The sequence below is a fragment of the Triturus cristatus genome, chromosome 4_2 (assembly GCF_964204655.1).
Source record: "Triturus cristatus chromosome 4_2, aTriCri1.1, whole genome shotgun sequence".
NCBI lineage: Eukaryota > Metazoa > Chordata > Amphibia > Caudata > Salamandridae > Triturus > Triturus cristatus.
In genome coordinates this window covers 414581589-414598290 of record NC_140586.1, presented here as the reverse complement: position 1 = coordinate 414598290, position 16702 = coordinate 414581589, and the positions used below count along the sequence as shown (strand labels likewise).

Sequence of the window (16702 nt, the reverse complement as noted above, 5' to 3'; positions counted from 1 at the left end):
CTCCTGAATTATGATAATTTGCTGTGAGAATCCTTCCCAGGGCCAAAAGGCACGAGGCTCTAGAGATCCTATGGTGATCCCCATGTGATCTCTCAGGCTGTTGGTGGCCATTGATTCATGTGGACCTAGACACCCGAGAGCACTGGTGGATTGTCAAGGAGACTGTATATCAACAGAGAATTCAAAGGGAACAACTACACCTGTAGTAAACTCAAGATTGTTTATTTGGGCGCCTATAGCTTGAACCAGTGGAGTAGATGTTAACCAGCTGTTACTCAAGTACATGTATAAATAGGCGTGAATTGAACACTGTTTTAAATGTAAGATTATTTTCAAGGTCAAAGGATATGATGGTCCTTTGAATATCAAGACTAAGAAGTGACTAATGTTCTGTTCGCAGGACAGTGAGCAAGTGGGATGAAGGCTCAAAACAGAACAGGCAGGCTTCTTTATTGAATTTCTATCACTTTTTAGGTCTCGCGACCTGCGTTGCACTGCGCAGCAGAGCTCGCGCAGGCGAGAGTCCTTTTGTCCAGGTTTTGAAAATCGACCTGGAAAATGCACACGCTCGTGCGAGTGATTTTACCTTTGCGGCCTGCTATTGGCCTTTCCGTGCGTGTTCTTATGTAAAATAGACACCAATAGGCCGGAGGCGGGCGCATAGCTCCGCTCCTGGCCTATTGGTGTCTATTGCACGCATTTCCTGCCATATGGTTTCAATTATCGTGCCCAGACACGGGCGCGATAGTTGAAAGCATATGGGCGCGCGCGCACCACTCGCGGCTTTGTTTTTCACAAAGGCGATCGCTTTCGCGATCGCCTTTCTCCTCCCTCCCCTTTGCCCCCTTGTTTTATTTTAACAGCATACCCTCCTACCAGCGGGCTGAAGACAGAAGGACCAGACTGAAAGAAAAGCCACGGGAAACTTTGACAGGGACCGCCCCCTAGCCTACTTAGAGAAGGAATCACTGGAGCAAAAAGACCGTGCGGATTATGTTCCTTTCACTGGAGAAAAAAAGGTGATTTTGCTGGGGAGCTTCAAAGTTGTGAGACACCAAGGATCGTAAACCCGCTAACCTGTTCTTTTGTGGTTTCTTTATTCCTCCTTTAAAGTGTGTGATTGCTGCTGCACCCACCATCCTGTATGTGCATGCATTTCTGTCCGCATCTGTTGATACAAGCGTTGGGTATTCTAAAATGGCGTCACCCATCTGTCTGGTTTCCATGACTTATGTAAGCGTCTTGTACGTGTACCGTGGGTGGATGCAGTGATACAGTCGCATGCCTCTTCGATGAGCGTACCTTGTCTTGCTTCTCAGTCACAGTATGGCCACGTGTTTCTGAGCTCTCTGCCTCAGACAGAAGGTTCGCTAGATTTTAATGAGCCGCATTCCAAGTGAAACTGGAACAGAATCGTCTTGTTTTATGGACCCCGGGAAGCAGTCAGCAGGCCTGCAGGAGGTTAGCTTGACACTGTTGTAGACCACATGATGTGCACGGGATGTTCATGCATAGTTGTTTCTGTTTTCCTAAGATCTGTATCTGTGTCGTCCCTTGCGGATTTCTCCCTATCTTTCTCACATCTTTCTCCGATAAAGACGGTTCGCAGCACCGTCAGTAACGTGAGGCCCGGCGGATTATGTAGACTGACTGTTGCGACATTGGCTGCAACAGAAATGTCTGACCTTTGTGTAGGTAGAAGTGTGTAACCATTGGCAGTTAACACGTCATTACCAGCAAGACACCTGAATACATCTTGTCACTCTCGAGTCAAAAAGTATGTAAAGCATTCATCCATGGTCAATTCTTTTAGATCTCCGTTCATCAGTACTCTACGATGTATAAAATCGCTCTTTAAAATGTTTATTAGGAGTTGACAAAATACTTTGTTTCGTTTTTAGCCAGAACACTAATAAAGCTCAAATGGCAAACAGACGGCGCTAGACAGGTTGAGTGTGTGTGGTTGAGTGTGTGTGGTTGAGTGTGTGTGTGGTTGTGTGTGTGTGGTTGTGTGTGTGGTTGTGTGTGTGGTTGTGTGGGTGTGTGTGGTTGTGTGGGTGTGTGTGGGTGTGTGTGGTTGTGTTGGTGTGTGTGGTGGTTGTGTGTGTTTGTGTTGGTGTGTGTGGTGGTTGTGTGTGTGGTTGTGTGTGTGGTTGTGGGTGTGTGTGTGGTTGTGTTTGTGGGTTTGTTTGTGGACGTGTTTGTGGTTGTGTGTGTGTGGTTGTCTAGTTGGGTGTGGTTGTGTGATTACACTTCACATAATTACACTGTATTCAACACAACATAAATACACTCCACATACCACTCAGTACTACATAATTGCACGTCACATAATTACTCTCTACTTAATGCAAGATAAATACACTCCACACAATACCACTCTGTGCCACATAATAACACAACACATAATTACACTGTACTCAATGCAACATAAATACACACCTTTCACTCAAGTTCGTGCTATATAAAAAAAAAAATTGAAAAAAACAATTGCAATGCAAAAGGTCTCACATTACTGACTCTATTGGTTTTGCATTATTATTAGCAATGCCAACAGCTCAAACTTTAATAATGCGAGACCTATTGCATTGAAAATGCTTGTTGAATTTAGCACTATGCTCAGATCTGGCTTTATACTAACCAAAACTCATCCGCCATAGTGGAAAATGAAGGGAAACTACGTTTACAATGCAGGATGAGCCATGCATGCCGTTTCAACGCAAGTGGAACACCTCTTGCCTTAACTACACCTATGCCTTAACCACGCACATGCATGGTTGGGACGGGCATTCTGCGGTCTAGATGTGCAGATTGGCAGTGAGAGGAAAAGGAAGGATCAGGAGAGGAAGGAGTGGGGCGCAGCCTGGCAAGTGGAGCTGGGGACGGGTTTTAGGGTGATAGTTTGTAGGGCTGGGGGCCAGTTTTAGGGCTCAAGGCAGAGGGACTGGGTCAGGGTAGTTTATTGGGCAGAAGTCAGGTTTTAGGGCTCAGGGCGAGAGGGGGGGTGTTGGGTAGTTTTCAGGGCTGGGCCGGGATTTAGGGCTCAGGGGGAAGGGGGCAGTTTTCAAGGCTGGGAGTCAGTTTTAAGGATCAGGGTGGGGAGTCAGGATAGTTTTAGGGTTGGGGTGGGGCATCGGGTTTTAGGGCGCAGGGCGGAGGGCCTGGGGTGTGCCCTTTACCACGCATATCCCTTTACCAATCATGCCTTTACAACAAATTTGTTTTACAGGTAGGAGTGGTAAAGGTATGCGTGGCAAAGAAGTGGTCACGGTTCAGACTGCGTTGTTTAGGCATGCATGGTTAAGGCATGCGTGGTTGTATCATACACCCAAAAATGAAAACAGCAGATTTTAGAGGAGAATAAGTTCCTGATTGTACCTGCTGAAAACAGATCTCATAGGAATACATACTAAGACAGTGCAAGACCAACAATAACATCCTAGGTAAAAGTAAATCAAACAGATGGTGCATTACGGACATCTACAAACAAAATATGTCTACATACTGCATTAAATCTACATTGACCACCTTATTAACGTTCTAATAGACCAATGAAACTACAGTTATTCCTACAGGCCTTACACACCAATAACTTACAATGCTCCTAACACTGTGGCTAACTAGAAAACACATGCAGTAAAAGTGGAAAGGAAAGCCAGCAATACACTGTTTAACAGAAACTTGCCACTTCTAAAAAGAGATGTGTGTATATTGGAATTCTAACATCTAAAACCATATAATATAGATATGTTGTTGCAAAAATCACTATAGATGATGACAAACTGCAATTTGATGACCATATAATCTATTCCACAAAACCAGATGAAATGAAGTCCCCAAGCAGCTGCAATTCACACAGACTTGAAAATATTAGAAAAAAAAAGTTGACCTTCGAACAAGTTGACTTAGTCCACTAAAGTTGCCATAATCTGAACAAATATTTTGTCCACCGAAAACCTGTTGCCACCTTATTTCTCCTTAAAAACACTGAAGACTCAACACCTCACTAAAAGGGACTAATTATATAAGCCATTTCCACACCTATGTAGAAGGTAAGTGTGCAAATGGCTTGTTTTAAGGTATTTTATGAAGGTTTTGGTGTACATTCACCAACAATGAACTTACAACTGTATACAGATTTATTTAGTCTAATGACATAGGGTTGCCTCGTGTGCTACAGGATAATCCTGGTTCATTCTGTCATCTATTGTACACTGAACAAGCATATGTAGTTTTACTGAATGCAGCTTTTTCCTGGTAACTTAGAGCATGGTATGCATAAAACTGCAAATGTTAATACTGGTGCAAGGGGTACAGCTCTTATTCTGGCATTTACGGTACCATACACAGTAACAGCTACATGAATTTACTGTGCCCGTTGGTTCATGTAAGACTACTATCCTACTTTAATAGTTCCCTATCACGTTTCAGCCAGAGAGAGCCAAAGTGTCTTGACTTAGTTATTGATGTACACTTAACAGATCCATAAACCATTAACCTGCCCGTAATTTTTTGGAGTTCTGGGCAGTAATAGAAATAAATAAGCATAGATCATGGATTGAGATTCCACAGAGCTGCACAAGTAGGCGCTCAGACAAAGTGCCTAAGGCTGCCACGCGGACTCCACACGGAAATTTTAAGAAAAGTAACAGATACATACCTGAATATAATGACGCTTCCTGGTGTCAAGTTTTCGAATTCTATTTCTTGGACATACTCATTAGCTCCCTTTTTCGTAACACCAGCCTGCTTTACGATCTTGCTCTCCGTAAGCTTCAACAGAAAATATTGCAAGTCACTAAAGACACATTGACTGTCATTGTGCTCTATTTTGACTCACAAGGAATGCACCACACAGTTTGGAGTTTGGGTCTCATTCAAGAAAGTGTTATCATACCTGGATATGTTCTCTGATTTCCACTGTATAATTTGCCATCCCATTTATGAAGTGCTCATTTTTCTTGTAAGTGTCTGCTTTTCTCTCAATGGTTCTAGCCTCCAGTACTACCTCTTCAATTTTTCCTGTTAAGAAACAATAAATAAGATCAACCTGCATGACATGGAGCGTTGCTGCATTAAAACAGTATGGACGCAAAGGGAAAGTAACCATGGCTCAGACTCTATAAATAACAGAGACCTACACATTTTAACAGGTTCAAGGAAACATCTTTATGCACTTTGGAGGGTACATCCGGCGCTAAATGCTTATCCCAAAGCATCTTAAAGCGTCACAAAGTGGTTGGTTCCTTAATGTGCATACTGCAGGCAAATTTGTAGTACAGTGCAAAAATAATGTTGAAAAATCTATAGAAAAGTTTGGCCATAAAAAGTTGATGAATAACTAATACAAGTGGGAGAAGGGTGCTTTTACAGGGAGAAAAAGAGAGAAACAGCATAAACAATAAATATGTACAAATTAACAAAACAGAGACACTCAAAGACAATTTCACATACTCTTCCCAGTAATCTCATACTGTAGTTGTTTGGAAGTGAGAGGATGAGCCTTACTGACAGGTGATAGGTAGATTTTTCAAAGGTAACACATCAGTATTGTACTTAATTGTTCTTTAATACTACATTTGCCTTGAATCATTTCAACACGTTATAGACTCAATGTATTTTTCTTTAAGCACGATTGTAGGAAAGTAGCCCTTTTTGACATGGTTACCCCCACTTTTTGCCTGGTGGCTGATGTGAATTCGACAGGAAGTGCACTGGGTTCCTGCTAACCAGGCCCCCAGTGCCAGAGCTCTTTCCCTAAGTGTACAATTGCTTCCCTAATTGGCAAAACTTTTAGCACCCTCTGTAAGTCCCTAGTAAATTGTACCCCTGGTACCTAGGGCCTGAGGTACTAAAGAGGGTCGCTCAGGGTGCCAGCACAAATTGTGCCACCCCAAGGGGCCCCTCACCAAGCACATGCAAGGCTGCCTTGCAGGCTGCATAGCTTGGTGCAGACAAAGTGAAAACACTACATGTCCCACAACCCTGTGTGCCTAGACCCCTAACACTGCATGTAGTATTTGTAAATTACTCCTACAGCAGGCCTGACAGCCTTAAGGCAGGGTGCTGAATTTTACATGTCAGGGCATACCTGCATGAGCAGATATGTCCCTGTGCTGTTCAATCCTGTTACTGCCAGTACAAGTGACCAGGGAAGCCATTTTAAAACATGTGCTGGACATTGGTAAAAACGACTTCTCCAGTTACATGATGGCTTCACTGAAGAAAGGGATGTTTAGTATCAAACATCTCGTATTAATAAACTCACACTGATTCCAGTGATGGATTTACCAATGCATGCACCCAGAGGGCACCTTAGAGGGCCCCCCTAAAAACCTACCAGCCCCTGGTGTGCTCCCTGACTGGTTTCTGCCAGCCTGCCACCAGAGACAAAATTCTGACCTCCGGGGGAGAAACCCTCTGCTCTCAGAAGGCTCAAAACAAAAACCTGTCCAGGAAGGGGGTGTAGCACCCCCTCCCACAGGATGACCTGCTGATTCGCCTTCCTAGGCCGTCAAGCGTCAAAGAGCTGCCATCTTTGAAATGCAAATATGGCTACTCCTCACAGGAGAGGAAGCTAACCCCCTTGTCCAGAGCCCACTTTGGCACCTGGACAGGCGACGAACAATTAGTTAGTCAGTTAGGCATGCCACCCTCAGGCTAGTACCACCCCTAAAGTGGACTAAACTGAGGTGGACACGGTTTTTCAGAAGTAGCCATCTTGTGATGGCATACTTAGGAATTCTGGGACAGGGTTATGCCCACTTCCCACAGGAAGTGGTCATATTGGGGGCATAGTGACCCCAGGGATCAGTAGCCCATTGGCTAATAACCCACACTCCCCTAACTCTCCTAAATTCAGTATTTAGGAGAGTCGCTGGCCCAGAGCATCAGATCCTGATGACCTGAAGAAAGAAGACGGACGAGAAGAGTTGCACAGGAAGAACAGAAGCCCCCGCATCTGACTTGGCACCAACCCGGCTGACCTGCCTGTTGACTTCGCCTATTGAACCAAAAGTCGACTTGTCCTGCAGCTGCTGTCCCCCAAAGCCCGAGAGACCTGCCAGCCTTCGCCTGGAAACCAAGACCTCCCAAGGGACAGCGGAACTGTCCCCTACATACTGCACACAGCAACAGAACGCCGGGCACAGGTGTCCATCTGAAGTCCAGCGCCATTGGAGAGCGATAAGAGAGGCCTCTGGGGAGCATTGCTACATCTCTCACCCAATGCAAATGATTGCTGGGGACCAGGAATAGTCCAGACGGGATTAAGAGCCTTGTGCTGCTGAGTAAAATCTATATTCACTTGGGGAGGGGTTATGGGCCTGCCATAAGTCTACAAAGCCCAGCACAGCGATAAAGGATGAAAGGGGTGTCAGGCCAGATGGGCGCCAACTGTCTACTGCCAGGCCAACAACTCCATTATAATCCCCCCTCATCACCACAAGCCCCTCCGGTAGCTCACTCCGCAGCCCACCAATAATTCAAGAAAGCAGTGTCTAAGAGAGGGCAGGGCATAGACACTCAGACAATGTGATAAGTTCTCCGAAGAGCGTCCCTGTAACTGCTGCGTATCTCCCATAGTAATCAACCCATGTATTGAGATGTCGGAAGTGAACTATCTGTTTAATCAGGATCCCTGTGCCGCTAGAACCCCGCGTGAACACAAGTGGTAGACTTTTGTGAATGCCCATCTAGCTAAGAAAGGGGCTTTATTACCTAGGAGGTGAGTCTCTTGTAGCAGTAGGACATCCGCCCCCATCCTCTTGGCCTGCTTCAGAACCGCCTACCTCTTCACCTTATCTGATAGGCTCTAAAAATTACACAACACTAATCGGATCAAATCAGAGAAACGCGTCTGCGGCTGGGGACCCATGTTTGAATCCTGAAGCAATGTCTACCTATTGGGTATATGAGGGAGAAAAACAAAAGAAACATGTAAACATAGCAATAGTAGCAATATTACTGAATAGCTGTCCCTTGTAGCTATGCAATATTCACCACAAAAACAACAAATACCCAACAACCATGCCCCAACCCACACTCGGAAAACCTGAAATACCTGTCATGAGAGGGAACGCGGGCAGACCCCAACTGGGTCCCCGTACCCAACAAGAAAATATACATAGAAGGGCATACGTTCCTGGAAACCGTGGTGCGTGACCACCCATTGCATCAAACACCAAGAGGATAAAGGATAACATCATCTAATATGAATTCTACCCAGCGTCACTTAGGAGAATCTGCACCAGGTGTCTGAGAGGACGGGGAGACCCCCGCAGCCACCAGCATGTCATCCGTCATCCTGGAGCTCCGCCATGTTGACCGGGATGGCTGGCAATGAGCAGCCGGAACCTTCTTGGACTTATTCTACCCGTCACGCAGTGAAGAGTCAGACTCTATGCATGGAGGTGTGTGAGGTTTAATCTAGATCCGTTCATCTGCCCACTGGAATACCCCCTCCAGGGAGTTGAAAAAGAGCGTCTGATAATGATACACCTTGAGTTTTGCGGGACACAGAATCGTGTATCTGATATTTAGTTCCCGGAGACAATGTTTTGCAGCTTGAAAGGATTGAAGCTGTTGCTGTACCAGCCTGGTATAGTCTGATTTTTACATGCTCTTAACCTGGGATCAGGCATGTTTTAATATGGGTCTCTAAGTAATTCAGAAATTCTGCAATCACTGGTAGGGCATGGCCCTGGAGGGGCCGGGTCGCACCAGAGCCCTAGGGCCCGTTCGCCCACAACACATTGGAAAAGGGCATCCGCTGGCAGCAGGTCATGCAGCCATTGATCAAAGTAACCCTCCATCAAGGCAACCTTGCAGCTCTCTGGGAATCTAACAAGGTGCAGGTTATTGCGGGAAGCCCTCCCTTCTGAATCTTCGACGTGCACAGCAAATTCCATGGTCACAGAGGTAAGCCTGGATATGGTGGCCGGTAGGAAGTCTTCCACCCTGAAGACCCGGACCTCCGCCTCTGTAATCCTTTCGACTACGCTGCAAAGGTCTTGTCGCAGTAGCGTCACATTCAAACCCACAGCACCTATTTTGGCATACAAGGCGTCACATGATTGGGTGATGGCTGCTAACAGAGCTGCATTATCTGGGACCACTCCAGTCTGGGTATCTGGATCCATAAGGCAATGAGCCACCAGCCTGCATGTATTAGTCAAGTGTATCTTGTTTGGCTGCTGGTGGTCCCTTGTCTTTCGCCATGTTGTACGGGTGCTCCTGGGCACTATCTCAGACTTTCAGCAAGTCCAGTCCACCCTCGACCTGCCTGACCCCCACTGCAGCTCCCCGGGCAGCACGAGCAGTCAGATTCAGGGCCAGCTGAAGCCACCGGTCCCCGCAGTCACCGTGTTGGGGGACGATCACCAGGTCGGGCACAGGCCCACCATTAACGAGGGAGACACACCTCGTCACAAACTGCACCGAATCCTGGCCCGGCTGTCTCCGTAACTATTGTGTCCACCCTCAGTGTTACCCACTAGTGGGGTGAGTTAATGTACGCACTCATTACAAGCCGTACCGGGCACTTCCTCAAATTTCCACCACAACTGCACCCATCATTCGAGAGTCAAGTCCAGGGCACCAGCGTCTCCAAGGGGGCTGGGGCTTTTCTTACTGAATCAGGGCCAGCATAGGGCCTTTATGCCACCAGGCAGCACGCCCTCACCGCCAGTGAAGGATGAGATCCCGCAGGGTCCAGTGGCCACCTAAAAAGCACCAACACTGCTAATGCAGGGGCCTATTACGTGCCCAGTGATCCCACGTAGAGAGATGTTGCCTCTCCAGGGCCCTTGCATAATGTACACCACTAAGTCAGAGTCCAGGGGTCCTTACCAGGAGCATGAGGTATGAGGCGGTGCCACTCCTGGGCGTCAGCCGGCTCCTAGGGCAATCACCAGCCTGCAGTAGACACGCTGTTGCGGCCCATGCGTCCTCTGCACCTACTGTAGCTAGGCCCGGCACAACCATCCGGGTATCACATCTCAGTTTGTATGTCTTCACGACCTGGGACCATTTTGGCTGCAATTCTCTTAGGTCTCGGCCGTGCCTCCTAGTGCTGACATGAACTTAAGGACCTTTCATTAATAACAGCAGAATGTGCTTCTACTTTGGCTTGAAAACACATAATCTGTTAACCTACCATAGAATCTGTGCCATCTAACTATACATGGTTTACTGTCATAAGTGTGCTGCATCTTTGCAAGCTGTTTAAGGATCTAGAACACAATATATAAAAACAATCTAATTAAAATAAATCATGTCACCACAAAACAAACTGAAAGGCAGGTTTGTGGTTGTTTCTCCATTCACAAACAAGAAAGACATGCAGTGAGAAGCTCCCACCTTTGCAATGGTACTGGTCTATCAAGCTTGCCCAACTAGTGACACTCGGGGGCTCAAAATCCTATTAGAATCTACAGTAAAAAAAAAGAAACTATTTCTTTGTGGCTGTGATAAGTTAGCTTCGCTGAAACAAATAAGGAAATGTATAGCTCGCTGATCACTACCAAATACTTGCCTGCAGAAGGCAGCAGATGGGTGTACCATGATTGGTACTTCAGTGTTATTAAATATCAAGTATGCTTAAGATCAGCAATAAAGAAGTACCTCACATACATCTCTTAATTCCATCCTCCTGGCAAGTTGAGGGACAATCGATGTATCACTACAAAGCCTATCCTCAAATTTGCAGCACAAATGATCTCAAATGTGTGTATGCCATGGAAACACAGTATTGCGCGTTCCCACTGAAAAGTGCTACGGAAGGAGTAGTTATGTTTTTGCAGCGAGGGATAGCGAAGAGCAGTTATGGCATTCTCCTATATTCAAAGTCGAAATATTGAATAACAAACATAACTTATGTGAATGAATATCATTGTGAAGAATACAATGACAATACATGGTGATAGACAGTCAGCCAAAGCTCTGCATTAAATATGTGCACATGTTGATTACTTTTCTCAGACTAGAAAGTGAACTTTGATTCTGTTGATATTTGTTAGTAAAAGCTGATCCACGATAGTTTAATGACAAGAACATGCTACCAGTTATAAAATGACAGTGTATTTGTGAATGCATGGAGCACAAAATTAAATAGTTTGACATGACACCCTATTATAGTAGGGCAGTATAGTTAATTTACACATATTTCAATTACGTTATACATTATCAGTTGGCAATACCTGGTATACACATCTGAGGCACTTCCTTGCTGTAGCATGACGTTTTTGGATCACGGAACGCAGTCCGGGACACAGCTACTACAGACTGATGTGTGTGTGGACAGTGCCTTGTCACTGCTACTATATCTTCATCCACCTGGTCCACATAGACCTTTAGAAAGTAAGCAGAGCCCATGTTCAGTAGGGAAACCATACTATCCTGAGGGCAGTGGTATATTACGGTTCTTTTCAGTATATACCTGGATAAAACCTCGCTCGCCCAGTTCTTGGTGCAATTGGTTAATAGCCTTTTTGCCGGCAATAATTCCACTTTGTAGGTTAACTTCACCAGGAGTTGATGCTGTGGCCTTTGGATTCCACTTCGTATAAAACCGCTCTTCGGAAACCACAGAAATCTGATTGAAAAAGGAAAACCATGGTTTAAGAACTCTGAAAATATAAAATGAACCAGACATTCTTTACGTGTGTTTTGTAGTTTTTGTAGTGCATCACAACATGTGTTCATCTGGCATGAACTACACAAGAATTGTCATTTCATACCCCATGCACAAGCCAAAATATAAGAACCACCAAAGTGGGTCCTTTTTCCGCAATCAGCAAGATGGACAAAACTGGGTCAAGGCCTAATCAATGATACCGGGACCAGAGAAGATGCCGGTGACAACAGATCACTTAGTCTGAAATCAATGATGAAGGAATCCATTGGGCTACTTGAAGGGAAGGTTACTGACTGATTAATAATGGCATAAAGGATACTAAAAAAACGTTTAATTTTCTGTCCCATTGAGGGGGAACATTCAAAAGCCATTAAGACGGATATGATTACAAGCTGGCAAACAGCCAACTACTTTTCAAAGAGTGGAGCACGGGATCCAGTGCAGATGGAAGAAAAAAGGAAATGTCAAATCTGAAAAATCCACTGATATTTTAGATAGAGTGATGCACAGCTATTGCTCATGATCAGCTTAATCGACAGCATGGCCACTAGCGATACTGACACATTCAGTACAATTGCAAAAATAAGAGAGGTAAACTGGTTCTACAATCTCCGATCACAAGATCTCTTGGACAGAAAAGCACTGAGACAAAATAAATCTGTCTGAAACTAAATCAGATAGTGAGCATTAGAAGGGTAGCTACTAGGCCCGGCTGTCCTAGTTCATTCCCTACGAATTCCCACTTGGCTAATTGTGTCTGTTGGGGGACTAGCTGTGCTGCTCCTCCCAGCACTCTCTTTCACCTACCTCCCTCCCATCAACAGACAAAAGTGACTCGGACTGGTAGGTATGGCTAAGGACAGTAAAAGCTAGCCTTAGTCTCTTCAGTAACCCCCTTCACAAGCTTCCTGGATCAACCTGGGATGGGCTAAAGATTTCCTTCCAGGTCCATCCAATTTGAGTGTGATGTCACACACATAGAAATGATGTAGCCCAGAAGCGAGTACCGGGTCTCCTCATTAGGGAGCTTGCTAGTGCCGAATAAGAATCAGTCGCCGTCAAACTGTTTCCCCTCACCCCCCAGGCTAAGAAGGAGTTTGTTCCCCATATCGGGGGACAAGAAAATACAAAAAGGCTGCTGGGGAGAGCCCTTGGCATACATCAATGTCAAATTCATTTTAGAAACACCCTTTCATGTTGTACACATACCTCAATATGGCTGCCAAGAGATTACCAAAAATATTGGGTTTGGGCCTCTCAGTTGTAAATGCAAACATATCTTTTTCAGCAGGATATCAATGGGTCTGGAAGTATTCTTCACTTCTGTAGCTATTTTTGATCTATGGGGTCCCAAATTTCTAATAATTATGCTAGACCAATTTATTCCGCAGCAGGCAAGGTTGTGTGACTCTAACCGTTGGGGCCTGGAGAGTTTCAGGCCCTGAGGGGGTATCCATGTCCTTTCACAAAAGGCTTCAGGCTCTGTAAAAACCAGCCCATGAGGACTAGGTATACATATTTGTCACTACAGGTAGATCAGAGATACCTTCCCGTCTCGATATGTAGCAAATTCCCAGGCTGCCACGTATTCCCTGGTGTGCAATTGCTTGAAAGGGATTAGGCAATCCAATCCTCTAAAGGCAAGGTATTTGTGTTTCAGGAAGACAAATCAGCTTTTTACCCTTATTTTTGGAAAAGGAGGCAGAAGAAGAAGCAAGCATCTGACATCAGTGTCTTGGATGTTAGGTGCAGGTATTTTTACCCAGAAGGCTTAGCTTTTTCATCAGCTGTATGTCCAAAATGGTTACTAAATCGGCTTCTTATCAGACGTTTACCTCATGACCTAAGATGGGCAATGATGGAGACTAAAAGAATTATGGGCAAAGTAGTTTGACAGTCTGCTCAATTATTGATTGTGATTAAAAAATATATAAGGCTTAGGTGGACAATATAACAGGGACTGACATGCTAGCCTTTGTGCCTCACTCAGAGAAAGTGATCCATCCAATAGCCTTGGTAGCACACTGAACGCAAAAAACACAAGTATAGAATGAGCCTCTGTGTCCTGCAGTAAAATAAAGATTTTCTGCACTAAAGGCATGGCATTATCCCCTTGTTAACGTCCATTAAATACATTAGAGTTAAACTATATTTTTGATAATGCAATTTTGTCATTTTGCTATCTGCAGTATTGCATGGTTAAATGTGGTTAGGCATTTTTTACAGTGATCAGACATATGTGCTTCCCCCTCCACAGGAAGGTCTGGGTGCTTCCTTTTAGTTCCAGAACAGCAATTGGGTACGACAGCAGTGGCTGGCAAAAAAGGCATCTTTGCTTCTGTAAGATCTTGGGAAGATGCTGGTGCTGGTTAGAAGATACAGTTTACCCAAAGAAAGAGGAGGACGACTAGCTGGAGGAAAGAGGCATGAAGCCTGAGACTGCACTAGGACTCGATTAGCAGGAACAGATCAGTTTGTGGGCCATAAATTCCAATGGTGTACAATGATTTGTAGTTATTTTGCTGGTTTTGAAAACAGTTTACTTTGTTACCAAGACTAGAGTAAAAGCAAGCAATCAATACCACTTGCCTACGCTTGGTTATCAGAAACTAGACATTTTTATATGTTGCTACATCAATCACTTGTTCAACATTAGCAGGCACACAAAGTGGGCAAAACGTCCCTAAAAGAACACAGAATGTTGTTATTTCCAGTCAATGTGATGCATTGTCAAAACGTGTATGATATAGTTTACAGCAGACTCTCTGGACATTGGTTATCTTTCTTAGTAGATTACTTAGCAACTTATGCATGATTGCTATGGGTTAGTGCACATCATTTATTTATCTACACATGAATTTAAAACTACCAATAGATGCACACTTTTAAACACCGAACTGACCTGATGTGGTACCATTTCATCATAGCCTCGGCTGCTTCCTGTAGCACAGCATGCCATAGAAACAATTGCTGAACTTGGAAGAGAATCGTATGCAGAGCGATGCTAATGAGAAAAAGACAGATATGAACCTTTTGTAAGATTTTTTAAAGTTTAAACATTTAAACTACTGTCGTCTTCTAATTTAATATTCGTGTTTGGCTGAATACTCCTGCGATGAAAGACTATATTTAGGCCATAGGGAGTTATAAACACACCATCTAAATGCAGACTGTGTGTGTATACGTTACACATGAAATTGACATATGCAGCTCTCATTAGGCCATTAACTAAGATCATCCTATGCCATTCACTCTACAATCTGCTAACCTATAGACCTACGTTCTAATTAATTTGCTCATCAACACACTCGTATACCTCCTCTCACACCTATCGACTCACTATTTAGCTACATGGCCAAGTTACACTGAAGCATTTTATTTACTCATTCACGGGCAGCTCACTGGACCATCCACTCACACACACCGGCTCATCTGTGCATCTATTTTATATGCCATCTTAAAAACAACTGCCTACTCCTTGCCTCTTAAAGTCATTCCTCCACTCCTACATATACACACTCACTCAATGATGTGCTGTATCACCCATTCAGTCACGAGCACGTCCAGTCATCCACCCTGCTCAGCACCAACACACAGATCTATTCACATTGCTTTTATAGTTTACAACTCTCTCAAAATATGGTCCTTGAAACATGAGTCTCCTGCCTGACACCATGGTGTAGTGAGTGCCATTGAAAAAGAGAACACTGCTAAAACTTTCAGAGCTGTCAAGTTCAAAATCAGTACAACAGAAACACTAGGTATTAAAAACAAGGACATTGTTGTATTCATCACTGGCTAGACTGTCATTCATACTATTAAGTCATGTGTGCGATGCTGAGCAGTGAAGTATTAGACTGTGGAGGTAATGAGGCCGGAAGAGGAGTCCTTTAAGGCTGCATGACTGGCTTTTACTGCTTGCATTTTAGAGATGTTATTATGGCTATCATAACCTTAATATTACGTTTGTGCACTCCCAACACTGATTTTCGAATAAAAAACAAAACTTAATGATCAAAATTCCAAAGAAGAAAACGGCCATTATCTCCTTCACGTTGTAGAGCCAGGAATCAGGGTCTTTGGTGATGGGTTAATATTGTGGACCAGCACTACCTAATTTAACTTTAAAAGTACATGAGTGAGTCCAGGTCCTAGAGCAGACAGTAGCTACCAGTCAATATCGGTGATGATTTTTGTGTACCATAGACTTCTTGGCATATTTGACTTTCCAGGGGACGGACAGTGGAAGCCATAATATTTACTTTGGGGGAGACTAGAAGGTTTGGAACTCGCCTGTACTATGGCACAGCAAACTATGTCAGAGCTTGATCATTATTACAAGATAAGGAGCTGATGTAGAGAAGTGGTAACAAGATATCTGCCAAAGACAGACCGCTGTTCTGGCCAACACGTTTTTTTTAGTGCAGATTTATATAGCGCGAACTCGACCCGAAGGTATTGGAGCGCTTTACATGAGCACCGGTTACATTACACAAGGACACATTCATTTTTATTGTTGTATTTTTGTTTTTGTAGGTACGGGGAGACTAAGTGATTTGCCCAGAATCACAGGATGTGGACGCGACCCCGAGGCTCGAACCCTGGTTTCCAGCACCAAAATCGTCTGTCTAGCCGTCAGACCACATCCTCTCTTTTTGGCAATATTCCGGATGAGGAGGCTTTGTAATGATAGATCTTTGTCAACATTGCCATCAGGAACACCAATCTGGAGGTCATGATGCCAATGGAAAACTCAAATGGTCTATCCGTTTAAGGGAGATCCATCAGGCACGATTTTCAAAGGTGTGTCCTATGAGCAAAAGCATCAATAAAATCATGGTGTTGTTCAGTAATCAAAATATCCCCCAAGTGCCTGTGCACAATCTCCCAACGCATCAGGTTTATTTTATATGGGGGTCCAGTAAACAGACCTTAACTTTGGGGTTCAATCTGCAGGACCCACATTTGTTACTGCATGTCAGCTGAACCACCTTACAAATTGTCTACCCCATGCAGCATCCATCAGAGAGATGAAAGATATTTCCAGGAACCTGCTTATGGGTGCTC

The 16702-nt window shown here is 44.4% G+C and overlaps 1 protein-coding gene across 5 annotated transcripts in view; it reads right to left on the bottom strand.

Annotated features, from left to right (window-relative positions):
- Positions 1–16702, bottom strand: part of AGL (amylo-alpha-1,6-glucosidase and 4-alpha-glucanotransferase) — a 453547-nt gene that overhangs the window by 250011 nt on the left and 186834 nt on the right. For all 5 annotated transcript variants that reach the window (XM_085601874.1, XM_085601873.1, XM_085601871.1 and 2 more), the window contains exons 15-19: positions 14538–14639; positions 11438–11593; positions 11199–11349; positions 4898–5022; positions 4661–4773 (exon numbers count right to left, since the gene is read on the bottom strand). In XM_085601874.1, the coding sequence (XP_085458000.1) occupies positions 4661–4773; positions 4898–5022; positions 11199–11349; positions 11438–11593; positions 14538–14639 (647 nt within the window). The remainder of the gene's footprint in view (positions 1–4660; positions 4774–4897; positions 5023–11198; positions 11350–11437; positions 11594–14537; positions 14640–16702) is intronic.